Source organism: Entelurus aequoreus, linkage group LG20 (assembly GCF_033978785.1).
Source record: "Entelurus aequoreus isolate RoL-2023_Sb linkage group LG20, RoL_Eaeq_v1.1, whole genome shotgun sequence".
NCBI classification, from domain to species: Eukaryota; Metazoa; Chordata; class Actinopteri; order Syngnathiformes; family Syngnathidae; genus Entelurus; species Entelurus aequoreus.
The window spans coordinates 41,204,522-41,231,855 of NC_084750.1; the positions used below are offsets into that span (position 1 = coordinate 41,204,522).

General features: G+C 37.6%; 1 protein-coding gene across 3 annotated transcripts in view; it reads left to right on the forward strand.

Moving 5' to 3' along the window:
* Positions 1–27,334, forward strand: part of adgrb2 (adhesion G protein-coupled receptor B2) — a 536,693-nt gene that overhangs the window by 359,317 nt on the left and 150,042 nt on the right. For all 3 annotated transcript variants that reach the window (XM_062030114.1, XM_062030112.1, XM_062030113.1), the window contains exons 18-20: positions 1,441–1,544; positions 13,561–13,663; positions 18,078–18,228. In XM_062030114.1, the coding sequence (XP_061886098.1) occupies positions 1,441–1,544; positions 13,561–13,663; positions 18,078–18,228 (358 nt within the window). The remainder of the gene's footprint in view (positions 1–1,440; positions 1,545–13,560; positions 13,664–18,077; positions 18,229–27,334) is intronic.

Consider the following 27,334-nt stretch of genomic DNA (forward strand, 5'->3'; position numbering starts at 1 on the left):
CTGTTAATATCTGCTTATTTTCTCTTTCAACATGTTCTATCTACACTTCTGTTAAAATGTAATAATCACTTATTCTTCTCTTGTTTGGATACTTTTACATTAGCTTTAGATGATACCACAAATTTAGGTATCGATCCGATACCAAGTAGTTATAAGATCATACATTAGTCATAATTTAAGTCTTCATGTGTCCAGGGACGTCTTTCTTGAGTTTATAAACATAATATGAATTTAAAAAAAAGGAAAAATATGATTTTGTGATGATAAAAAATATTAATGTAATCATAGTAGTATTGACTAGATACGCTCTTGCACTTGGTATCATTACAGTGGATGTCAGGTGTAGATCCACCCATGGCGTTTGTTTACATTCAGTAATGACGCCGGTGAGCTATTGTATCCTCCTATGGCGTGTAGTGAAGCATGTTTAGCTATTCCTCGTCCTGCAGTGATAATGATACTTGTAAGAAACTTACTTTATTTGTCGCCATGGAGGCGAGGATTAGTGATTTAGAAGTAGCTAAAACACTAAGTTAGCACTTTAAAGCACCTCTTCCTGAGGGCGTTTCAGTGTTATAACTTCACCTTTATCTTTACTTTTTAAGCCAAAATGCGTCCTTTCTCCCTTTTCTGTCTACACACCGTGTCTGCTTGTAAGTACTCTGTGTGCGTGCGCTGCCGAACATGCTCCTCTGATCGTAAAACCAGCAATTTCACGACGTGACGACGACGTGCTGTCATGCCCGTTAAAAAAAAAAAGTGGGACCGGTACTTTTTAGAGGCGGTATAGTACCGAATATGATTCATTAGTATTGCGGTACTTTACTAATACCGATATACCGTACAACCCTATCTGCAACATTATTATTTTGACCTGCACACCTCAAGTAGGCGTTAAAATCCCGCCCTATTTCACCCTCCTCCTGAGGAATTGTCATCCTCTGATGGGCCAGGAAGAAAAAGAACACCTGAAGAAGAACTGAGTGGTAGAGTGGCCGTGCCAGCAACTTGAGGATTCCAGGTTCGAGCCCCGCTTCTGCCATCCTAGTCACTGCCGTTGTGTCCTTGGGCGAGACACTTTACCCACCTGCTCCCAGTGCCACCCACACTGGTTTAAATGTAACTTAGATATTGGGTTTCACTATGTAAACGCGCTTTGAGTCACGAGAGAAAAGCGCTATATAAATATAATTCACTTCACTTTGACGCATTATGTTTCTTCCCACCGAACGACTCTTAGCTGGTGTTGAACACACACTTTGAATGTGTGTGTTCTGCCTTTATTTGCATTAAGACACAATGTGTGTCTTGATGAAAGGGAGGTTTAGTGACCCGAGGGAGTAAACAGTGTGATTGAGAAGTGAAACAGTGTGGAAATATCCACACACAAGCAGTTCGCCGGATGATCCGCTTTACTAACAATCATCCTTCTCTCTGCAGGAAATGGGTCCCACCAGCATGCCCTCGGTGCCCCTCATGGTGGGCTGCGGGGTCTCCTGCACCGCCCTCCTCGTCCTGCTTCTTATCTACGCCGCCTTCTGGAGGTATTTGCGCCCGTCTTTTTTAATGGCTCCATGCGAGTGGAACTTAACGCCGTGTACCAAATAGAACCTGCCGGAGGCGGGGACTTTCTGGCGTTTTCTTGCTCTCTCTGCAAGCTTTTCTTCACAGTTTCATTATCAACGCAGGCGGGACAGACAAACTCCCCTAAGAGTAGCGTTACTTTTTAGTAGAGATGTCCAATAATATCGGACTGCCGATATTATCGGCCAATAAATGCTTTAAAATGTAATATCGGAAATTATCGGTATGGGTTTCAAAAAGTAAAATGTATGACTTTTTAAAACGCCGCTGTGTACACGGACGTAGGGAGAAGTACAGAGCGCCAATAAACCTTAAAGGCACTGCCTTTGCATGCCGGCCCAATTACATAACACTTACGGTTTTCACACACACAAGTGAATGCAAGCATACTTGGTCAACAGCCATACAGGTCTCACTGAGGGTGGACATATAAACAACTTTAACACTGTTACCAATATGCGCCACACTGTGAACCCACACCAAACAAGAATGACAAACCGCACCGTAACACAACATAAACACAACAGAACAAATACCCAGAACCCCTTGCAGCACTAACTCTTCCGGGACGCTACAATATACACCCCCCGCTACCCCCTACCCCCCTGCCAACTCAACCCCGCCCACCTCAACCTCCTCATGCTCTCTCAGGGAGAGCATGTCCCAAATTCCAAGCTGCTGTTTTGAAGCATGTTAAAAAAAAGAATGCACTTTGTGACTTCAATAATAAATATGGCAGTGCCATGTTGGCATTTTTTTCCATAACTTGAGTTGATTTATTTTGGAAAACCTCGTTAAATTGTTTAATGCATCCAGCGGGGCATCACAACAAAATTAGGCATAATATTGTGTTAATTCCACGACTGTATATATCGGTATCGGTTGATATCGGAATCGGTAATTAAGAGTTGGACAATATCGGAAATCTGCAAAAAAGCCATTATTGGACATCTCTACTTTTCAGTATAGGCCCGCCACGCATTCTAAAGATTAAAATATCCCTGGTTAGAACAGTACACCAAAAAAAAATGTGAATACGCAATTATGCCAGAAAATGTGTGTGAGTGCAAAAATGCACAAGCTGCTAAAAAGCGCCAGCCGAATTTGAATGCTAATGTTAGCATGCTAGCAGTTACAATGTGTAAAGCAGTGTTTTTCAACCATTGTGATGATCTAATTTCACCTATTTTGGGTAAAAAATATTTTTTGCAAAGCAGTAATTCTAGTCTGCAAATGATGTGTTGTTGTTGAGTGTGTGCTGTCTAGAGCTCGGCAGAGTAGCCGTGTAATACTCTTCTATATCAGTAGGTGGCAGCCGGTAGCTAATTGCTTTGTAGATGTCGGAAACAGCGGGAGGCAGGGTGCAGGTAAAAGGGTATTTAATGCTTAAACCAAAAATACACAAAAGGTGAGTGCCCCTAAGAAAAGGCATTGAAGCTTAGGGAAGGCTATGCAGAACGAAAACTAAAACTGAACTGGCTACAAAGTAAACAAAAACAGAATGCTGGACGACAGCAAAGACTTACTGTGGAGCAAAGACGGCGTGGCGTCCACAATGTACATCCGAACATGACATGACAATCAAAGATGTCCCCACAAAGAAGGATAAAAACAACTGAAATATTCTTGATTGCTAAAACAAAGTAGATGCGGGAAATATCGCTCAAAGGAAGACATGAAACTGCTACAGGAAAATACCAAAAAAAGAGAAAAAGCCACCAAAATAGGAGCGTAAGACAAGAACTAAAACACTACACACAGGAAAACAGCAATAAACTCCAAATAAGTCAGGGCGTGATGTGACAGGTGGTGACAGTACACCTACTTTGAGACAAGAGCTATAGTGATGCATGCTTGGTTATGCTTTAAAGTCATATCCAACAATTGCGACGATGACTTTTTACTGTCAACTGAGTTTAGTTTTTTAATGATTTCTGCTGGTGGTGTGCCTCCGCATTTTTTCAACGCAAAAAATGTGCCTTGGCTCAAAAAAGGTTGAAAAACACTGGTGTAAAGTACAGAGTCATATGACTATGATGGGTACGCATGTGAAATTTAGCTAAAAGAAAAAAAGTTAACATGCTGGAATGCTAACGGTTAGCGTGTGTCAAGTACCGAGTTAAATGACTCTAAGATGCTCAGCTGTAAAGTTGGCCATGACAGTTAGCATGCTTATGCTAACGTTAACATGCTAACGTTTGGCATATGTCAAGCACCAAGTTAAATAACTCTTAAGATGTTCAGCTGTACTGTTGGCTAAAATGGTTGGTATGCTGGAATGCTAATGTTAGCATGCTAACAGTTTACATGAAAGATCGAAAGCTGTTCGGCTGCAAAATTGTCCAAACAAGTTTGCATGTGTCTGGTACCAAATTGTGAGTCTGAGGCTGCAAAATTGGCTAAAACATTTAGCATGCTGATGTTAGTATGCTAGAATGCTAATGGTTAGCGTGTGTCAAGTACCAGGTTAAGTGACTCCGAGCTCTTTGGTTGTGAAATTGGCTAAAATGTTTTGTGTGCTAATGTTTGTAAGCTAAATTGTTGACGTTAGCATGTGTCAAGTATCAAGCTAAATGACTAACGTGTTCGGCTGTAAAATTGCTTAAAAACTTTAATATGCTAGAATGTTAGTGTGAGCTTGCTAACAGTTAACATGTGTCAAGTACCAATTCATATGACTGAGGTGTTTGGCTGCAAAATTGGCTGAAAACATTTAGCATGCTAATGTTAGTATGCTGGAATGCTAACGGTTAGCAGGTTAAATGACTGTAAAATTGTCTAAAAAGGTTAATATACCAGAATGTTAGCCTGAGCATGCTAACAGTTAGCATCTGTCAAGTACCAATTCATATGACTGAGGTGTTTGGCTGCAAAATTGGCTGAAAACATTTAGCATGCTATTGTTAGTATGATGGAATGCTAATTGTTAGCAGGTTAAATGACTGTAAAACTGTCTAAAAAAGTTAATATGCTAGAATGTTAGCGTGAGCATGCTAACAGTTAGCATCTATCAAGTACCAATTCATATGACTGAGGTGTTTGGCTGCAAAATTGGCTGAAAACATTAAGCATGCTAATGTTAGTATGCTGGAATGCTAGCGGTTAGCAGGTTAAATGACTGTAAAATTGTCTAAAAAGGTTAATTTGCCAGAATGTTAGCCTGAGAATGCTAACAGTTAGCATCTGTCAAGTACCAATTCATATGACTGAGGTGTTTGGCTGAAAAAATGGCTGAAAACATTTAGCATACTAATGTTAGTATGCTGGAATGCTAGCGGTTAGCAGGTTAAATGACTGTAAAATTGTCTAAAAATGTTAATATTCTAGAATGTTAGCCTGAGCATGCTAACAATTAGCATCTGTCAAGTACCAATTCAGATGACTGAGGTGTTTGGCTGCAAAATTGGCTGAAAACATTTAGCATGCTAATGTTAGTATGCTGGAATGCTAGCTGTTAGCAGGTTAAATGACTGTAAAATTGTCTAAAAAAGTTAATATGCTAGAATGTTAGCGTGAGCATGCTAACAGTTAGCATCTGTCAAGTACCTATTCATATGACTGAGGTGTTTGGCTGCAAAATTGGCTGCTGGAATGTCAACAGTTAGCAGGTTAAATGACTGTAAAATTGTCTAAAAAGGTTAATATGTTATAATGTTAGCCTGAGCATGCTAACAGCTAGCATCTGTCAAGTACCAATTCATATGACTGAGGTGTTTGGCTGCAAAATTGTCTGAAAACATTTAGCATGCTAATGTTAGTATTCATGAATGCTAATGGTTAGCAGGTTAAATGACTGTAAAATTGTCTAAAAAAGTTAATATGCTTGAAAGTTAGCCTGATCATGCTAACAGTTAGCATCTGTCAAGTACCAATTCATATGACTGAGGTGTTTGGCTGCAAAATTGTCTGAAAACATTTAGCATGCTAATGTTAGTATACTGGAATGCTAACGGTTAGCAGGTTAAATGACTGTAAAATTGTCTAAAAAGGTTAATATGCTAGGATGTTAGCCTGAGCATGCTAACAGTTAGCATCTGTCAAGTACCAATTCATATGACTGAGGTGTTTGGCTGCAAAATTGGCTGAAAACATTTAGCATGCTAATGTTAGTATGCTGTAATACTAACGGTTAGCAGGTTAAATGACTGTAAAATTGTCTAAAAAGGTTAATATGCTAGAATGTTAGCCTGAGCATGCTAACAGTTAGCATCTGTCAAGTACCAATTCATATGACTGAGGTGTTTGGCTGCAAAATTGGCTGAAAACATTTAGCATGCTAATGTTAGTATGCTGGAATGCTAACGGTTAGCAGGTTAAATGACTGTAAAATTGTCTAAAAAGGTTAATATGCTAGAATGTTAGCGTGAGCATGCTAACAGTTAGCATCTGTCAAGTACCAATTCATATGACTGAGGTGTTTGGCTGCAAAATTGGCTGAAAACATTTAGCATGCTAATGTTACTATGCTGTAATACTAACGGTTAGCAGGTTAAATGACTGTAAAATTGTCTAAAAAGGTTAATATGCTAGAATGTTAGCGTGAGCATGCTAACAGTTAGCATCTGTCAAGTACCAATTCATATGACTGAGGTGTTTGGCTGCAAAATTGTCTGAAAACATTTAGCATGCTAATGTTAGTATGCTGTAATACTAACGGTTAGCAGGTTAAATGACTGTAAAATTGTCTAAAAAGGTTAATATGCTAGAATGTTAGCGTGAGCATGCTAACAGTTAGCATCTGTCAAGTACCAATTCATATGACTGAGGTGTTTGGCTGCAAAATTGGCTGAAAACATTTAGCATGCTAATGTTAGTATACTGGAATGCTAACGGTTAGCAGGTTAAATGACTGTAAAATTGTCTAAAAAGGTTAATATGCTAGGATGTTAGCCTGAGCATGCTAACAGTTAGCATCTGTCAAGTACCAATTCATATGACTGAGGTGTTTGGCTGCAAAATTGGCTGAAAACATTTAGCATGCTAATGTTAGTATGCTGTAATACTAACGGTTAGCATGTTAAAATTACTGTAAAATTGTCTAAAAAGGTTAATATGCTAGAATGTTAGCCTGAGCATGCTAACAGTTAGTACCAATTCATAAAATTGGCTGAAAACATTTAGCATGCTAATGTTAGTATGCTGGAATGCTAACGGTTAGCAGGTTAAATGACTGTAAAATTGTCTAAAAAGGTTAATATGCTAGAATGTTAGCGTGAGCATGCTAACAGTTAGCATCTGTCAAGTACCAATTCATATGTTTTTATTGACACATAGTTCTGAAGTTAACCTCGAAAGTTAATCGTTGAAAAAAACTAATTTATGACGACTTATTTTAAACATTTTTAAGAGTGAGAGGGGAGACCTATAAGTTAAAAAATATATATTGATATTGTACTGGTTTTAAAAACGAAACATATCAAAATGGCCGCCGCATACTTAGATCTTTCAGAGCTAATAATAATTTCTGGGGATGTTCCGATCAGCGATACAGATCATCCATGAGCGAGATCGGCTGATATATTGATCACATGTACTAACTGTAAATGTCTATCTACTATTGCGTGTAAAAATATCCGCTTAATATGTAAACTACTTCTTTATTCTCCTGTTTGAGCACTAACTAAACTAAAGCAAAACACTTCGATCCATCCCTCGTTTAAATCATTTGGTTAGTGCACTCAAAGTCCTGAATTTGCATTTTTTTTATTTAGAAAATAAAAATGTCGATCAACTGCTCTTGTATCGACCATATTGATATCACCACCAATGTATGTATCGATCCGCCCCTACGTGTGGCACACTTCTGACGGTGACAATGCCGACACATCGTCAGGTAGCAGCTGTTATTGTTGTCTTCTCTCTGAATATTATTCATCTACGTATTATATTCCTGTCAATAACTGCTTCTATTCACACTTCTTAAACTTTACTAAGCACTTATTTCTTCTGTTGTTTGTAGCTAGCTTAGCCGCTAGCTAGCATGCTTGCTCTAGTTAGTACATGTTTAGTGTCCTACTAATGCTTAAAAATGATGCTGAAAATGCAGTTTATTCGCGTCAATGCTGGTGATTATTGTCAAGTGTCCACACGGAACATGGAGATACGCGCAATTGGCAGCGAGGTAGTCAACTGGGGGGATTTAAAAATGGACACATTGTCAGCCGGTGTTGCCCATAGACAACTTATTAGTAGACGCAGCATTGGCTGCTGTGACGCGAGAAATTGGGCCGCCATCTTGAAGTGGTGATGAGGAGCCTAAACTGACAGTTGACAGGTAGAAAACAAAGATGTTAAGCGTTTTCCTGCTCAAATGAGCGGACTGTTGAGAATAGGAATCGGGGGATTACTTTTCACAAGTAAGATTTAACATTAACGTACTATTGGTTGTATTTTGTGAAAAGAATATTACCACATAGTTGAGACGGAGCAAAGATCTTCAATAGTACCGTATTTTTAGGACTATAAGTCGCTCCGGAGTATAAATTGCACCAGCTGAAAATGCATAATAAAGAAGGAAAAAAACATATATAAGTCGCACTGGAGTTTAAGTCGCATTTTTTGGGAAATTTATTTGATAAAACCCAACACCAAGAATAGACATTTGCCTCGAAGTCTGCAAGACATAAGAAAAACCTCCAATCATACCGGAACAGGTCCCTACCTTATATTCCAGACTATAGAGTGCACCGGTATATACTACATTTTAGAACAGGGGTGTCAAACATGTTTTCATTGAGGGCCACATCGCAATTATGGTTGCCCTCAGAGGGCCGCTTTTAACAATCCAATCCACTTTATTTATATAGCACATTTAAACAAGAAACATGTTTCCAAAGTGCTGCACCAAAATATTAAAAACAAGATTCAAATAGTATCCTTAGCTCCACCAATGACTGAATAAAACCCAGATAAATATAAAACCAATATGAAAATAAATCTGATTAAAAACGATTTTAAAGGGTATAACCAATGAAAACAATAAATAAAATACAAATTTCAAAACACAGAGGACCACACAACTCACGTAGTGTTAAATGCCAGAGAATAAAAGTGGGTCTTAAGACGAGACTTAAAAACACTCCACTGTGGGAGTAGTTGGAACATGGTGGGGCAGAATGTTCCAGAGCTTAGGCCCCGTCTCCCCTGGTTTTAAGTCTCGTCTTGGGCACCACGAGCTGGAGCTGGCTCTCGGACCTCAGAACAATGAGTAACATATGAATATACATGTATTAGGGCTGGGCGATATGGACAAAAAAGTATATCTAAATATATTTTTACTTGAACTCGATATATATTTCAATATATTTTCCGGTGAAAGTATACAAATAAAGATATTATTTTTTGAGCGAGATTCAGTAATATTGAAGTGAATGACAAGTGTACTGTAAACAGTCAGTGGCACTTTTATTAACCCAGTTAGTCAAGATGGGTATTAACAGCACAGAAAATAAACTGTTTAAGTAGTACATAAATACATAATATAAATAAAATAGAAAAATATTCTTTCTATGTAAAATAAATAACATAGCTGTGCAAATAATACATTTTTGGCAGCATTTCTCCTGCGAAATATGCCCTGCTTGGCAACTGGCAAACAGTTTGGATGTGGGCTTACATGGTAAACAACTCAAATTAATGTTTATCCAGACGCAGACATTTGTAGACACATTGTGGGCTTCCTGGACGTCGTCTACATCGCTAAAAGAATAATCTAAAGAAGACAATCCCTCTGCCATCTTCCACTAGTTTGATATATAAAAATCGCTCTTCTCTTCTATGACTTTCTCGTCGTCATTTGGGACGTCTGTGGTGATTTCCCCCAACCAATCGTGACTCATCATAGTAAACAACCAACCAATCATGGATGTTCTTATACGTGCAAGCACGTCTTGGAAGGAGGAAGGGGAGGGGTTTAGTAGCCCATGAGAGGAAGTGAGGAGCGGGGAGAATAAGGAACACAACAAGTAAGCGGCGTTTGGTAATTTTAATGTGAAATAAATTTGATCGATGTTACGATATTTTCTTGATTCATATCTTGTTTAAAAATATATCGATATATCTTACAAACTTGTTATATCGCCCAGCCCTAACTGTTACCATGTTTGGTCATTTTACTATGTTACCATGTTTGGTCATTTTAACGGGAAATAAATTTGATCGATATTACAATATTTTCTTGATTCATATCTTGTTTAAAAATATATCGATATATCTTACAAACTTGTTATATCGCCCAGCCCTAACTGTTAACATGTTTGGTCATTTTAACATGAAATCAATTTGATTGATATTAAGATATTTTCTTAATTAATATCTTGTTTAAAAACATATTGATATATCTTACAAACTTGATATATCGCCCAGCCCTAACGGTTACCATGTTTGGTCATTTTACCATGTTACCATGTTTGGTCATTTTAACGGTAAATAAATTTGATCGATATTACGATATTTTCTTGATTCATATCTTGTTTAAAAATATATATCTATATATCTTACAAACTGGATATATCGCCCAGCCCTAACATGTATATATATAATACATTAACAATATATTTTTTTACAGAAGCTGCAAAAAAAATATTTAAATTTTACTTTAAAAACTGGCAGCTCAGTCACCAGAATTTTACAGTAAAAGCAGTGTTGTTTTTTTACAGCATATAAAACATTTGAATAAATGGAATGGAAAAACAATACCACTGTTTTTAGCGGTTGAATTCAAGCAACAGAGCTGCCAGTTTTTGTTTTTACCGTAAAATCTTGTTTTAATGTTGTTGTTTTTTTAATGTTTTAGTATCTTACTGTATAAGGAAAAAAACAGTACCAAAGTAGATTTTACGGTAAAAAACTCGACAGAGTATAACCCTGAAATCTTTTGTCTACAATTTGATTGATAATTTGTTTTGAAACTATAAGTCAAGCAGATATTTAAGTACAGTTTTTATCTTTATTCTAACAAAAAATATTTTTGGGATACATGATAATATAATATTTTAATTATATTTAATTTTAAAAGACATGCAATTGCATGCAGTACATTATTTTTTATGTCAAAAGGGAAAGAACAAATATATTTAGTAAGAAAAGCTTTTTATTAACGCATATTATTTCCAGGCTTTCGCGGGTTACGTAATATAATGTGGCGGGCCATATTTGGCCCTCGGGCCTTGAGTTTGACCCCTGTGTTTTAGAAGAAACACAGCTAGCTCTCCAATCAGCTAAACAGACTTAATAACTCCACGGTGATGTTTTGGTGAATTTACGGAGGAATTTGTGAAACTGAAACAATACAAAAATAATTCAATTGTAAGTTAATAATACTAACCCCGACTTAAACAAGTTGAAAAACTTATTCGTGTGTTACCATTTAGTGGTCAATTGTACGGAATATGTACTTCACTGTGCAACCTACTAATAAAAGTCTCAATCAATCATAAACACAGGCACTTGTACATGTGTTAGCATATTAGCTAATGCTAACGACGCTGGTTTAATTACGTTACAATAGCACGTACAAATATGCAAGAAAACACTCCTACAGACATCACACATGGGACAGTTTAGTAAGTAGAATAGTTTTAGTTATATTGTAAAACTTACAAACGTTGATTGGAGTGATGAATGAAGAATCCATACGAGGAGAAACGCCACAGACGACAATAAGACTGGACGGCACTGTTAAAAACAGAAGGGCGCTGCAGCACCTGCAATGAGCAAACTCGTCCAAAAGATGGAGCCATAGCACAAACAATAACACACATTTTCATTGTCTTAGCTTGTTTTTAAAAAATATATATATATATTTGCAGGGAAGAAAAAACCATAAATTTGCCGCACCGTTTTATCAGCCACAGGATTCAAAGCGTAGGGGGAAAAAAATACCGGCTTATCGTCTGGAATTTACGAGGGATTTGTCAAGAGTAGCTGTTGACAAAAAAAAAATCGCTAAGAGGATTTGGAACGTCGCCGGATTTAGCGACAAAGTCACCGAGTTGGCAACACTGGTGTCAGCCAGAGGGATCACATACTTTTTCATGAAAGTCGGCTGATAGTGATCGCTGGCTGATCGATCGGCACACCTCCAATAATTTCACTTTGGTTATCAGGAATATCTCGCAAACACGCACACATAAAATTTCCAAACACATCTTTTACAGTTACAGTGTGTCAGCCAAAATATCACCATTCAACAATGACAAATTCACTCTGACTCACAATTTTTGTCTTCTTACTTTTCATTCATAAAATCCCCATTACAAAAATCTTATCAAATTTATACAAATAACACTGTTTTTTTGTATTTATTTTATGTCACATTTATCAACATTATTGTTATTTTAACATCTACATCCTGGCTATATTGTGGCTCTCTGCAGAATTTTATTTGGAGCCCCCCCCCCCCCAATAATGTCGTGATGGTATCAAACGAGAACTTGGTGCGTGTAGTTTTTTTCTGGCGCTTTTGAAAATATACTACATCCCTCAAAATCGTCTGTGCTGGTCCGGGAAAGTGGGGCGGGGAGGAAGCATGTGAGATAAGTTTTTTGTAGTAGTTAAGAGGACATGTTTTTTCCCCGGAAATGTCATCAAAATCAGTCCATAACTTTTTAGGTTATGTTGCTAATAAACTGACAAACAAACCCTGGCAAAAAATAAACAAAGCGCGGCACCTTCGTCTCGAGCTTTTCCAAGCTGACACAGAAATACTAGTAATATGACAACCTACTTTATAAACCAACACCCGGAAAAAATATTTAAAGCCAATGAGGCTAAACATCAGTTTGTGATATATTTACGTTAATACAATTAAAATTCTTAGTTAACTTTTCTGGGGAAATAGCATTTTCCAAACTCATATTAAAAAAAGTGAGATTTTGATATCATTACAACCCGATTATTTCACACTTGTTTTTAATGTGAAACAATTGTTTTATTTTTTTAATCAAACTCCAACTTGATTTTAAGCATTTTTTATGAAAATAATTGGAAATAAATGGGGTATTTCATTGTTTTAGTGCAAAATAACAAACATGAATTTGCAAAACTTGCTGACATGACTCCGACTGGCGACGGAACCCAGCACGGTCATTTAGGGAATTTGATGTATTCTTATCAGTGACGGAGCAGGGAGGGGCTAAGAATACATTTGCGTGACAATGTCACATGAAGCGCACTGTTATTCGTTAATTGATGTTTTACATGCGCTTCTTGGCGCCAAATGGGGCCCCACGCATATCGACTAATCTTTGATTGATTGATTGAGACTTTTATTAGTAGGTTGCACAGTGAAGTACATATTCCGTACAATTGACCACTAAATGGTAACACCCGAATAAGTTTTTCAACTTGTTTAAGTCGGGGTCCACTTAAATTGATTCAATATACTATCATATATACTATCGTCATAATACAGTCATCACACAAGATAATCACATTGAATTATTTACATTATTTACAATCAGGGGTGTGGAGGGGGGGGGGGTAGGATATGGACAGCAAGTAGTGGACATAGAGAGAGAGAGAGAGAGAGATCAGAAGGCATAGGAAAAAGTATCTGCATTTGATTGTTTACATTTGATTATTAGCATTTGATTATTAGCAATCCGGGGAGGGTGTTAGTTAAGGGTTGTAGCTGCCTGGAGGTGAACTTTTATTGCGGTTTTGAAGGAGGATAGAGATGCCCTTTCTTTTATACCTGTTGGGAGCGCATTCCACATTGATGTGGCATAGAAAGAGAATGAGTTAAGACCTTTGTTAGTTCGGAATCTGGGTTTAACGTGGTTAGTGGAGCTCCCCCTGGTGTTGTGGTTATGGCGGTCATTTACGTTAAGGAAGTAGTTTGACATGTACTTCGGTATCAGGGAGGTGTAGTGGATTTTATAGACTATCTGCTTTCTACACGACAAAATAACTCCAAGGTGCTTATCAATCCATCTAATTCTTCTCACACTTCTTGCCTCACTCTGCTCCCTGCAGGTACATCCGCTCGGAGAGGTCCATCATTTTGGTGAATTTCTGCCTCTCCATCCTGGCCTCAAATTTACTGATTTTGGTGGGACAATCACAAACGCTCAGCAAGGTAAGACACTTTCAGAAAGTTACATTCTTGCATACATACATATATTCATGCATACATACATATATACATGCATATATACTGTACATGCATACATACATACATTAGGACAGTGTTGTTGGTATCTGGACAGGTACCAAAATGTATTTCGATATATTTCAAAATAAAGGGGAGCACACAAAAATGTCATGATTTTTATTTTAACAGAAATAAAAAATAATTTATTGCACTCAAAGAACAATTTCGGCCTTAAATAAAATAGTGAACATACTAGACAACTTGTCTTTTAATATTAAGCAAACAAAGGCTCCTAATTTGCTGACATATGCAGTAACTTATTGTGTCATATATCATTCTATTATTTTGTCAAAATTATGATGGAAGAATAATCTATCTACACTTTTGTTCAAATGTAATAATGTCTTATTATTTTGTTGTTTTATACTTGACATACATTTTGGGTGATACTACAAATTTTGATATCAATCCAATACCAAGTAGTTACAGGATCATACATTGGTCATAATTAATGTCCACCTGTGTCCAGTGATGTATTTCCTGACTTTATAAACCAGCTGTGTCAAAGTCAAGGCCTGCGGGCCAGATGTGGCCTGCAAATGAATGATCTATGGCCCCCGGGATGATATTTGATTAGTATTGGAACCGGCCCGCAGGCCACAGCCGCCTGCTGCTGTTTTGCATGCACCAATACTCCATCAGTGTCGGCGCTAGGAATTTTCAAGTCATCAAGTCATAAAAATGGGGTCCCACAGTACATTTTTGGGGTCCCACTTTTTTGTAACTGTTTTGAAAACAAATGACAAATGTATGCATTATCCTGTTATATCTCACAGTTGTGTTTTGGAAAAAGGTTGTCATAAACGTTACTTAATTCATTAAGAAAAATAATACAAAAGAACACACATTTTTGTGCATACGTAAATGTATTCAGTTATAAACATTAATTCTCTTTCTTCTTTCCTTCATGGATCTAAACTTTACCGCTGCCGTATTTTTAAAAAATATTTTTATTGTAATATTTTCAGAATGAGTTTGTTCTATTTTTGACCAAAGTAAGACAAAGAAAACAATCTGAAGTTTTCTTTATTTTTTAGTTTTAATGCCAAGATTTTAATAGTCCGGCCCGCGTGTGCACAGATTTTCCTCCATGCGGCCCCTGAGCTAAAATGACTTTGACACCCCTGATCTATCAACACTTCTGTCAAAATGCAATAATCACTTATTATTCTCTTGTTTTATACTTTATATTAGTTTTGGATGATACTACAAATGTTGATATCAATCCAATACCAAGTAGTTACAGCATCATACATTGGTCATAATTAAAGTCCACCTGTGTCCAGTGATGTTTTTCCTGACTTTATAAACCATAACACAAATGACAAAAAATCAAAGTCAGGCACATGCGCATTAGTGTTGTTTGGCTTGATAATCATGGCGGACTAACGACACAGACTTTGCTCCGGAGATTTCCCCTCAGACTAAACGGAGCCAAGCGCTTGGTTTAACATCATTTTCCCTCGCTTCCCGCCGTGCGTTTAAGAGCGCACTGCTGTGTTTAGAGGGAGACAGGTGTGGACAATATTGGAGACACTTGTCCCCACACTAAAAAGTATACAGCGAAGGAGGAAACTATTTGATGTTTTGCAGCTGGCGACGTGTCATGAATGTTGTCACAACTTCTTTATAAAGTCTTTACTTTGTTTACTGGGATGTTCACTCCTCCTTTATTTAACTGCAAGCTGTATCAGTGTTCAAATAACATCAATACTGGCTCAAATGTTTTGTCATCTCATTGAACTGAACGAAGGCTGTGAAGATTGTGTATTCGATGTGAGAGGTGTCACTCCTCTTTATTTTTGTTGGCCAAACTGTTGTACTAAACCAAGAGAAGAACAACGCTTGTTTATTAGACTTCATTATTAGCCAAACTGATTTGTGTTTTATTTTAATATCAAAAAGTATACACAAGGTTTTTGTACATGACTTGTTTTTTTCATGTCACAAAGGTATTAGTTCAAAATCCATTCATTTGACACAGCATTTTGTTAATGTCTTATTGTGTATAGTTAATTCCTATACGACATTTTTCTGCTTAAACTCTTAATGTATCTGTCCCGAAATAATGTTTAATAATTCTTCTAACTTGCCTTGGTGCCCTGAAATATGAGCCCTCATTTAAGGCAACACTTGCCTTGACTTTAAAAAGTTAAAATTCGATGTGTAGTGAAGCATGTTTAGCTATTCCTCGTCCTGCAGGGATAATACTTGTAAGAACCTTACTCTATTTGTTGGCATGGAGGCAACTATTAGGGATTTAGATGTAGCTAAAACACTGAATGGACGTTAGCCGCTAGCTAGCTATGTTTTAAAGTACCGCTCGAGCGGCGCTTCAGAATCAAAATCAGAAATACTTTATTAATGCCCGAGGGGAAATTAAAAATTTCAGCACAATCCCATTCAAGATAAGACAAACATTACAGGGAGACAGAACAGGATCAAACATTACAGGGAGACAGAACAGGATCGCTGACGGGTAGAGATGTCCGATAATATTGGCCTGCCGATAATATCGGCCGATAAATGCTCTAAAATGTAATATCGGAAATTATCGGTATCGGTTTCAAAAAGTAAAATTAATGACTTTTTAAAATGCCGCTTTACGGAGCGGTACATATCCGGTAAAACACGGACGTAGGGCATACTTGACAACCCTCCCGATTTTTCTTGTAGACGAATTTCAGTGCCCCTCCCGAAAATCTCCCGGGGCAACCATTCTCCCAATTTCCACAATATTGGGGGCGTGCCTTAAAGGCACTGCCTTTAGCGTCCTCTACAACCTGTCGTCACGTCCGCTTTTCCTCCATACAAAACAGCGTGCCGGCCCAGTCACATAATATATGCGGCTTCAACACACACACAAGATCAACAGCCATACAGGTCACACTGAGGGTAGCCGTATAAACAACTTTAACACTGTTACAAATATGCGCCACACTGTGAACCCACACCAAACAAGAATGACAAACACATTTCGGGAGAACATCCGCACCGTAACACAACATAAACACAACAGAACTAATACCCAGAACCCCTTGCAGCACTAACTCTTCCGGGACGCTACAATATACACCCCCCGCTACCACCAAAGCCCAACCCCGCCCACCTCAACCCCGACCCCCTACGTCAACCCCGCCCCATCTCCCGAATTCGGAGGTCTCAAGGTTGGCAAGTATGCTCTAGTATACTCTGGAATGAAGCTGTGTGCCTTCATTGTTTTTGTAGCTGTTGTTTTGAGGCATGTTTAAAAAAAAAAATACAAAAAATAATGCACTTTGTGACAGTCAAAGTATAGTATTTCCCATAGTTGTAGTGGGTATCAGGATTATCTCAGGGAGAGCATGTCCCAAATTCCAAGCTGCTGTTTTGAGGCATGTTAAAAAAAAGAATGCACTTTGTGACTTCAATAATAAATATGGCAGTGCCATGTTGGCACTTTTTTCCATAACTGGAGTTCAAGTTGTTCTCTTATTTTGGAAAACCTTGTTTTTGATTGATTGATTGAAACTTGTATTAGTAGATTGCACAGTACAGTACATATTCCGTACAATTGACCACTAAATGGTAACACCCGAATAAGTTTTTCAACTTGTTTAAGTCGTGGTCCACGTAAATCAGCTCATGGTAAAGTTACATTGTTGAATGCATCCAGCGGGGCATCACAACAAAATTAGGCATAATAATGTGTTAATTCCACCACTGTATATATCGGTATCGGTTGATATCGGAATCGGTAATTAACAGTTGGACAATATCGGATATCGGCAAAAAAGCCATTATCGGACATCTCTACTGACGGGTCTGCCAACTTCCGGCGCCCCTTATAAAAAAAGGTGAGATACAGGTAAACAATGGGGGTTCATTTTCATTCAATTCAGGGTTTATAGCTCCACCTTTACGGTTAGTTTTTAGGCCAAAATGCGTCCATTCTCACTTTTCTGTCAACACACTGTTTTCAGCTTGTAAGTGTTCTGTGTGTGTGTTGACTTACATGGTTCATATTACCAGCAACGTTAAAAAGTACTGCTGTTTTTCAAAGGCAGTATAGTACATTTTGAAGTCATTAGTACATGATATATCGTACAACCCTATATTTGTTTGTGGAAGCTAACTCGTATATTCCTGAACTGCGTTACGCATAAGTCGGATTGACTTGAAATTTCTCACACAGCACGTCCACAAAATCCCCTACTGTAACTTTGGGGTGTTTAGCCGAACTGTTAGGGGAAATTAGAACCGCACATTGCCCTTTTGCAACGTTTTCATCAGTTATCGCAATATTTCAGAATTGTTGACGTGCATTTAATTTACATTGAGCAATGTTTCTCCCCCTCAGGGCCTGTGTGCCGTGACTGCTGCCTTTCTCCATTTCTTCTTCCTGGCCTCCTTCTGCTGGGTGCTGACGGAGGCTTGGCAGTCCTACCTGGCGGTCATCGGCAAAGTGAGGTCACGACTCATTCGCAAGCGCTTTCTGTGCCTCGGCTGGGGTGAGCAAACACACACAAAAACACACAAATAACCACAGTGTTGAGATGTCTGTTTGCACCTGATTTGTAGTGTTTTGGTTTACAATTGATGAAAGTCATGCAGTACAGTTGCTTTGCTTTATGGATTACTGCGAATCCAACATAAAAGAAAATATTAAGAATGCACAGTCTGCATTATTGCTTCTTATTATTACATTGGGAGGAGACCTATACACTGTCGGTGCCTTTTATATGCTTATTAATAAAAACTTTAACATCCCAGCAAGTCAAATATCATCGAAGGCATGCTGATGCAACATGGGTGCAGTAAAAAGTATGAATGGAAATAATACATCATGGAAAATGTATCCTGATATGCTCTAAATGTAGTGTGCGCCAGTGTTACTGACATTACAACCCAGGGTTAGGGTTGTACAGTATACCGGTACTGGTATAGTATCGCCGTACTAATGAATCAAAAATGGTACTATACTCTGTTTGAAAAGTTCCCGCTTCCCGGGCATGACGGCGCGTCGTCACGTCGTGTCATTGCTGGTGTTACGAGCAGAGGAGCATGTTCGGCAGCGCACAATCACAGAGAACTTACAAGCAGACACGGTGTGAAGACAGAAAAGAGAACGGATGCATTTTGGCTTAAAAAGTAAAGATGAAGGTGAAGTTTTAACACTGAAACGCCCTCAGGAAGAGGTGCTTTAAAATATGGCTAGCTAGCTAGGAGCTAACGTATATCCGCAGTCGGCAGTATTTTAGCTAGTCCTTCCGGTTTGGTACGTACTGCGGTATTAAGGCCCTAGCTTGGTTTATTTTCAGTATAGTGATCTAACAACATTGCTGCTCAGCTATTTGGCAAGTAATTATCCAATTGATTGATTTTCTCTCCGGTCCGATACCAATTGAAAGTCGAGTTGATGTCGATACTTTGTGCCAGGATTAGGGTTGTACGTTATATCGGTACTAGTATATTATCGCGGTACTAATGAATCAAAAAAGTACTGGTTCCAGTTTGTTTTTTTTAAAACGGGCATGATGTCACATCGTCACATCCTGACATTGCTGGTTTTACGAGCAGAGGAGCATGTTCGGCAGCGCACAATCACAGAGTACTTACAAGCAGACAGTGTGTAGACAGAAAAGGGAGAATGGACGCATTGTGGCTTAAAAACTAAAGATAAAGGTGAAGTTATAACACTGAAAAGCCTGGCGAACGCCCATCCGCAGTCGGCAGTGTTTTAGCTACTTCTAAATCACTAATCCTGGCCTCCGTGGCGACAAATAAAGTGAGTTTCTTACAAGTATCATTATCACTGCAGGTCAAGGAATAGCTAAACATGCTTCACTACACACCGTAGGAGGATACAATAGCTCACCGGCGTCACAATGTAAACAAACGCAATGAGTGGATCTACACCTGACATCCACTGTAATGATACCAAGTACAATAGCGTATCTAGTCGATACTACTATGATTACGTCGATATTTTTTATCGTCACAAAATCTTTTTTCCTTTTTTAAAAATTCATATTATGTTTATAAAGTCAGGAAATACGTCCCTGGACACACGAGGAATTTGAATATGACCAATGTATGATCCTGTAACTACTCGGTATCGGATCAATACCTAGATTGGTGGTATCATCCAAAACTAATGTAAAGTATCAAACAACAGAAGAATAAGTGATTATTACATTTTAACAGAAGTGTAGATAGAACGTGTTGAAATGGAAAATAACCAGATATTAACAGTAAATGAACAAGTGGATTAATAATCAATTTTTACAGCATGTCCTTTATAATTTTGACAAATAGAATGATAAATGACACAATATGTTATTGCATTAATTAAGAGCTTTTGTTTGTTTACCTACTACAAAAAGACAACTTATCTTGTATGTTCACTATTTTATTTAAGGACAAAATTGTTCTTTGATTGCAATAATAAACATATGTTTAATGTACCCTAAGATTTTTTGTTAAAATAAAGCCAATAATGCCATTTTTTAGAAAAGTCTCGAAATACATTTTGGTACCAATACTGAACTATTGGTATCAGTGCAAAAATGTGGCCCGTAGCTATTTTTTTGACCGCTCGCCGCACAATTGTTGCCATTAAAACTAGATTTTGACTCCTGGGGTGAAGATTCAATTCAGAATCGATTCTCTATTCAAACCAATTCTCGCAATTTATTATTTGGCATAATATTTTTTAATGAAACTTTTTCAAAACAAGTTATTGGTTTGGAAAGGTTATTTCTGGTTGCATGGAGATGGCCTAAAACGTCTTTTTAAAAATGTAATCTTAAAAAAAACCTAGGTTTGAAAAGAAAAAAAATGTTATGAATCGATTTGGATTCCGGGTGTATAAGAATGTTTCGGATGTGAATTGATATTTTGTGCACCCCTAATTCTGGTATTAGCATGATAGCTTTTTTTTGTGCACATTTTGCAGGTATACACCTCAGCGTCAAATAATTTGTTACTTGACGAATGCTACCTGTTAGTATGCTAACGTTATTAGGCTAGTATTTTTAACAAATTGTATATTTATACACAAGGTATTTGTACTTGACGTATGCTGTTACCATGCTAGCATTTTCTTTTACACATTTTTCAGGTAAACATCGCAGAGTGATATATTCTGGTGCTGAACCCATGCTAAAGTTAATATTTTAGCATGCTAACATGAGCTTTTTAAGGTAATTGCAGTGTCATATATGTTGTTATTTCATGCTATTGTTAGGATTCTAGCATACTACTCTTAGCATGCTAGCTTTTTTAGCTCATTATGCTCATATTTTTTGTTTCTTGACCGCTATTTGACCAGCATGCTAACTTTTAGCATTTCAGTTCGTCTTTGGCTATTTAGCATTCACACAAAATATCTAAAAAAATTGCATATTGTAGTTTTTTTAATACCTAAAAATATGTATATATTACACTGGTTTTGAAGGTGAAAACTACCAAAATTGCTCTCGGATTATTGTATTTGCCAGACTGTGGCCCCTTAGTGGAACAAGTTTGGGCACCCCTGCTGGACCCCATCTGTTATGAAGTTGTTGTTTTTCAATTATAACAGGGGATCTATAAATCCATATACCTTTTTGCCCAGAAGCTCAAAGCGCTGATTACTGGCAACTCAAAGCAGAGATTCTTCCCATCAGCGGCACAGTTCAAGCAGACGTAACAGTTTTGCAAAGAGGAGCCGGCTTGCGCGTGCTTTCATCTCCTCGTCAAATTGGAGTTTTTATGACTAAAATAGCTTTTATCTCGTCGTTTAGTTTGTGTTGACAAAAGCGACACGCTGTGAATGGTAATGCAAGAGTCTTGCGACATTTCTGCTGTTGCATTTTAGCACATTTACACAAGACTGAATGGTAAAGACTTCAACTTAATGATTTGAATGTCTGTGGCATTCACTCTCACACTTAAAGGTCTGATAATATACGGTGTCAACAATTTAGAATAAATCACACACCAGCACTGGAAGTATTTTGGCGGTTGATGCTATAATGAAGATAGTTTAACCTTAGGGCCACCTTGAGGGCTGCCCAAAAAATATCTGTTTCTCAACTGTGGTCCGTATGAACTTGTCCTAAATGTTTGTGCCACATTTGTGCTGTCAATACACGTTTTAGTGTAAATAACATTTTATTATTTAGTAAAAAATTGCCCATGTCTTGTTCAAATCTGTCCAATTTTGTTGAAAATGCCAGATTTGTGCTATGATTGTGCTTGTTTGTGCTGTCAAAAAAACATTGGTGCTCCTTTGGTTTTATTATTAATAAGATGTTATTATTCATCCAAAGTGCCCATACCTTGTGCAAATCTGTCCATAACGTTTGTGCTATGTTTGTTCTACATTTGTGCTAGTTTGTGCTGTCCAAAAACATTGGTGCTATAATGGTTTTAATGATAACATTTTATTTTTCACACACAGCGCCCTGACCTTGTTTAAATATGTCCAAACTTGTCCAAACCATTGTTGTTACATTTGTGCTATGATTGTGCCGTAAAACATTTGTGCCATTATGGTTTTAATGTTGTTAACAGTTTATTATTCATACACGGCGCCTTTAGCTGGTTGATATCTGTTTAAATTTGTCCATAATGTTTTTTCCACATTTGTGCTACGATTGTGCTGGTTTATGCTGTCAAAAAACATTTTGCTATTCTGGTTTTAATGTTAACATTTTGATATTCACACACAGCGTCCATAGTTTGTTTAAATCTGTCCAAACCTGTCCAAAACATTTGTGCTATGTAGGTGCTAGTTTGTGCTGTCAGAAAACTGTTTTGCTATCAAGGTTTTAATGTTAACATTTTATTATTCACACACAGCACCTTTTGCCTGTTCAAATATATCCAAACTTGTCCAAAAAAATGCTACGTTTGTGCTATGATTGTGCCGTAAAACATTTGTGCTATTGTGGTTTTAATGTTGTTAACAGTTTATTATCTATACACAGCACCTATAGCTTGTTCATATCTGTCCAAAATTGTCCAAAGCTACGGTTGTGCTGGTTTATGCTGTCAAAAAACTTTTGGCTATTATGTTTATTTTAATGTTAACATTTTATTATTCACACACAGCGCCCATAAGTTGTTAAAAGCTGTCCAAACTTGTCCGAAACGTTTGTGCTGTTTTAGTGCTATATTTGTGCGAGTTTGTGCTGTCAAAAAACAGTTTTGCTATTATGGTTTTAATGTTATTAACATTTTATTATTCACACACAGCGCCCATAGCTTGTCCAAATATGTCCAAACTTGTCCAAAACGTTTGTGCTACGATTGTGCTGCATTTGTGCTACGTTTGTGCTGTGTTGTGTTTATTTTGGTTTTAATGTTAAGATTGTATTATTCACACACAGTGCCCCGACCTTCTTCATATCCGTCTAAACTTGTTCAAAACATTTGTGCTATTATGGTTTCAATGGTATTAACATGTTATTATAAACACACAGCGCTCCCACCCTGTTTAAAGCTGTCCAAACTTGCCCAAAATGTTTGTGCTGGTTTGTATGGTCAAAAAACATTTGTGCTATTATAGTTTTAATGTTGTTAACATTTTATTATTCACACAAAGCACTCTCACCTTGTTTAAAGCTGTCCAAACTTGCCCAAAATGTTTGTGCTGGTTTGTGCTGGTTTGTGCTGTCAAAAAACATTTGTGCTATTATAGTTTTCTTGTAATTAACATGTTAATATTCACACACAGCGCCCATAACTTGTTGAGATCTGTCCAAACTGGTCCTACACGTTTGTGCTACATTTGTGCTACGATAGCGCTGGTTTGTGCTGTCCAAAAATATTTGTGCTATTTTGGTTTTAATGTTAAGATTTTATTATTCACACACAGCGCTCCCGCCTTGTTTAAAGCTGTCCAAATGTGTCCAAAATGTTTGTGCTGCATTTGTGCTATGTTTGTGCTGCAAAAAACATTTGTACTATTATAGTGTTATTGTTTTTTATTGTTCATGTGCAGCCACCTTTTCCAAATCGCTTCAAACTTGTCCCAAACGTTTGTGCTACATTTGTGTTACATTTGTGCTGAGTGCTGTCAAAAAACTATTGTAGCGTGGGTATTTCAGAGTCAACATGCACATCACTAATGGTGTACACACTAATAAAGCGTTAATCAAATTAAAACTAATAGCACAAATGTATTTTTTGACGGCACAAACATAGCACAAACGCTGTGGACAAGTTTGGAACGATTTGAACAAGGTAGTGGGCTATTTTTTTTACTATCTTTTTAATACATTTTACTCTTTTTAATACGGAAATTGCTTATTTTATGATCACTGCATATTTGTTTTCGGCACTATGTACTTGCCACATGTGTTGTGTGAATGAATGGACTTGTTTTTATTTCTTAGCGGTTGTTGGTTTTTATGTGCATATTTCATGTGGGTTTCACTTTGTGTTTTAAACTAAATGTTGTTTTATATTATTTGCATAGACAATAAAATGAATCTTAAGTATCTATCTATGAATAATAACGCGCTATAATAGCACCAATGTTTTTTTGACTGCACAAACGTTTGAAACAGGTTTGGTGAGATTTAGACGAGGTGATATTATGTTTTTATATATTGGACATTAAAGAGTGGGGGCAAGGGGACACACACATTAGCAAGCTTAGCATAGCGATGTGAGCTAAGTGCTAACATTGCAGTCACATTTGAACAGCTCCCATGTCTGTAGCTGAAAAACTGCTACTTGGCAGAGCCCCAAGCTTTATCTTAAGACGCGTAGTGAAGCCTTGTGAAGCAGTGGGTGTATACACAGGACGAGCTTAGTGACATCATCAAATCGAACTTTATTTATGAAGCACTTTTCACACACAGGCAAGTGGCAAACACAAAGTGCTGTACAGAACAAACAAAAACAACAAAATAAAAATAAAAAACATGATTAGTTAAAAAAGCCAGATTTAAAAGCCCTTTTTTAATTGCAACGCTCTCTGCAGTCCTTGGCTCTCTGGCAGGCTGGTTCCACAGTGGCTAAATGTCGCCTCACTGTGGGACTTTGTTCTGGTATTTGGTCAAACTAAAAGGTCATTGCCGGTGGACCTCAGGTTGATATGGTAAAAGCAGATCAGATAGATAAGAAGACATTTAAACCCAGTAATAGAACTTTAAAATCGTGTTAAAACTGGTGTAATGTGCTCCCGCCCTCTGGTCCTCGTCAACACACGTGCAGCTAAGTTTTGTAATCATTTTAGACTTCTGTTATTCTTTTTGGGAAGGCCAGTGAGTAGGGCATTACAATAGTCTAAAGCAGTGGTCCCCAACCACCGGTCTGGGGACCGGCACTGGTCCGTGACGCATTTGCTACCGGGCCGCACAGAGACATTAAATCATTTATAACCGACCGCATTTTCTCCTCATTAACTTTTGCCAGAAACACCAGACACACCAATAAGTTTGTCCATAGATGTGTTATAAAACTCCTAATAGGAAGTCGCCATTTGCTATATGTGTTATATATTTGTTACATGGGACAATACACATTAATAAACATATAAAATGTAAAGGTGCCAAATTGTAGCCAAAAGCTAGGTTCCATCTGCAGTCCGCGGCAGGTTGATGACCTACGATCAGGGCATATCAGGAACAAAGTGACCATAGTAGGTAAAGTGCATAAGGCATATGGAGAAGTGCTAAATTGTTGCATATAATAAGAAAAAAATACACATCTCCTTTGGCCTCGTAAGTTAAAGTGCTGGTATTATTGCAGATAGTCCTATTTATTACACAAGTTGTTAGCAATAACGGATGTATTTACGCATGGAAAATTGGACCAAAAAAGCTAACATTAGGGATGATGTTTGTTAAGAAAGTATCGATTTCGATGCCATTATCGAATCCTCTTAGGTTGTTGTATATGGAAAAAAAACACACAATACTTGGTTTAACAAAAGCTCATTTTTATTTTTTAAGAAAAAAATAAAATAAAATAAATAAATAAATATTGACTGTTTTTACCCCAAAAAATAATTTAATAAAATAAATAAATATTGACTGTTAGTGCCTCTTTAGGTGAACTACCTAAGAAAAATACATGCAGGGAAAATCCTGCATTCATTTGTATTGTACAGCACTTTACTTTTGAAACACATCTCAGAGTAATGGTGTTGTTTACTTTTTTCTCCATTACATGTCAGCAAAATACAATTATTAACCTACTTGTATTCGTCTGTGTTCGCCAAGTTGAAGGGGAGGAGATTTTTCACCATCATTCTCGTTAGCTTGCGAGTAATGTTGTTACTCTCCTCCTCACTCATCTTGCTGCGCTCTGCGTTATACCTCGCTATGGTAAATGATTATACCTCGCCATGGTAAATGGTTATACCTCGCTATGGTAAATGGGTTAACGCTCTGTGCTACTGAGCAAACACTGCCCTGGTAGCTCTGGCTGTCATGAATGTCATCATCTAAAATAGGATAACGTTAACATTATCTTAATTCACATCTTGCAAGCACTAGTTTATTAGACAGACCTGCAAACTCTGCAGTGGTGTAGGCTACAAGATACCGTTAACGTTATCAGACACATATAAAAAGGCTAACGTTACAGTTAGCCACTGACTATGCTTAGGTAACGTTAGTCTAGCTAACATTACTGCAGTCCTGGTTGACATAAGAGGTAACGTTATTTTAGCCTGGAGGCTACAAGTGAGCAGATATGCAAATTAACCGGCAACAGTTAACGTTAGTTACTCACCGGCACTATCAGTGGGACTGCAGCTTGAAGCAGGGGAAGAGGGGCGTGCTTCGTCATCTCTGTCACTGCTTCTCCATGTGTCGAAGACGCGACACGTTTCTCTAACCTTCTGGTTATGTACGGCCTGAACATGTTTCAACATGTTTGTTGTACTGCTCCCCTTACAGGAAAGCAAAGTTGTATTTCCTAGTAAAGTGACGCCATGCCTTGGAGCGTTTTTTTCCGGTCCATTGTTGTTGCTGCTTCTGTATCTGCCGCCGAATGACTGAGCTACGTCATTACCTGTGACGTGCCACCGGACATTTCCTGTGACACGGGATTGGTCCCCAGGGATTCGAATAAAGAACCAAATATTTTTCTTTACTATAGTGGCTTCGATAACGGGAACCGTTTCTCAAAAAGGGATTTGAATCCGTGGAATCGGTTCTTTTCTTATTGAACAATCGGGAGAACCGGTTTCGAACATCATCCCTAGCTAACATTGGTGTATTTATGTATGAAATATTGCACAAAATATGAATACATAACTTTTAGAATGGAAATAGTAATCCACAGAAATATATTGTAACTAATGTAAAGTATTTATAGCTTTCTTATACTGTATATCCATGCTCTTGTCCTTAAATGTGATGTATCACCTATTACCCATCAGATACTAAAGCCAAAAAAAAAGCCCACTACTAGCAAAAATTATCAAAAAACAGAAGTCAAAGGAGAGCTTTTTTGCAAAGGGAAAAGTCCAGGGCTCCCACTAATTGAATGTTATGGTGAGTTTTTTCATGCATTCATTTTTCATGCACTTATTTGTTATATCTATCTGCCACACGTGGAAGGCTGGTCGGTGAAAATAATGCCTACAATAAACCGGTCCCTGGTGCAAAA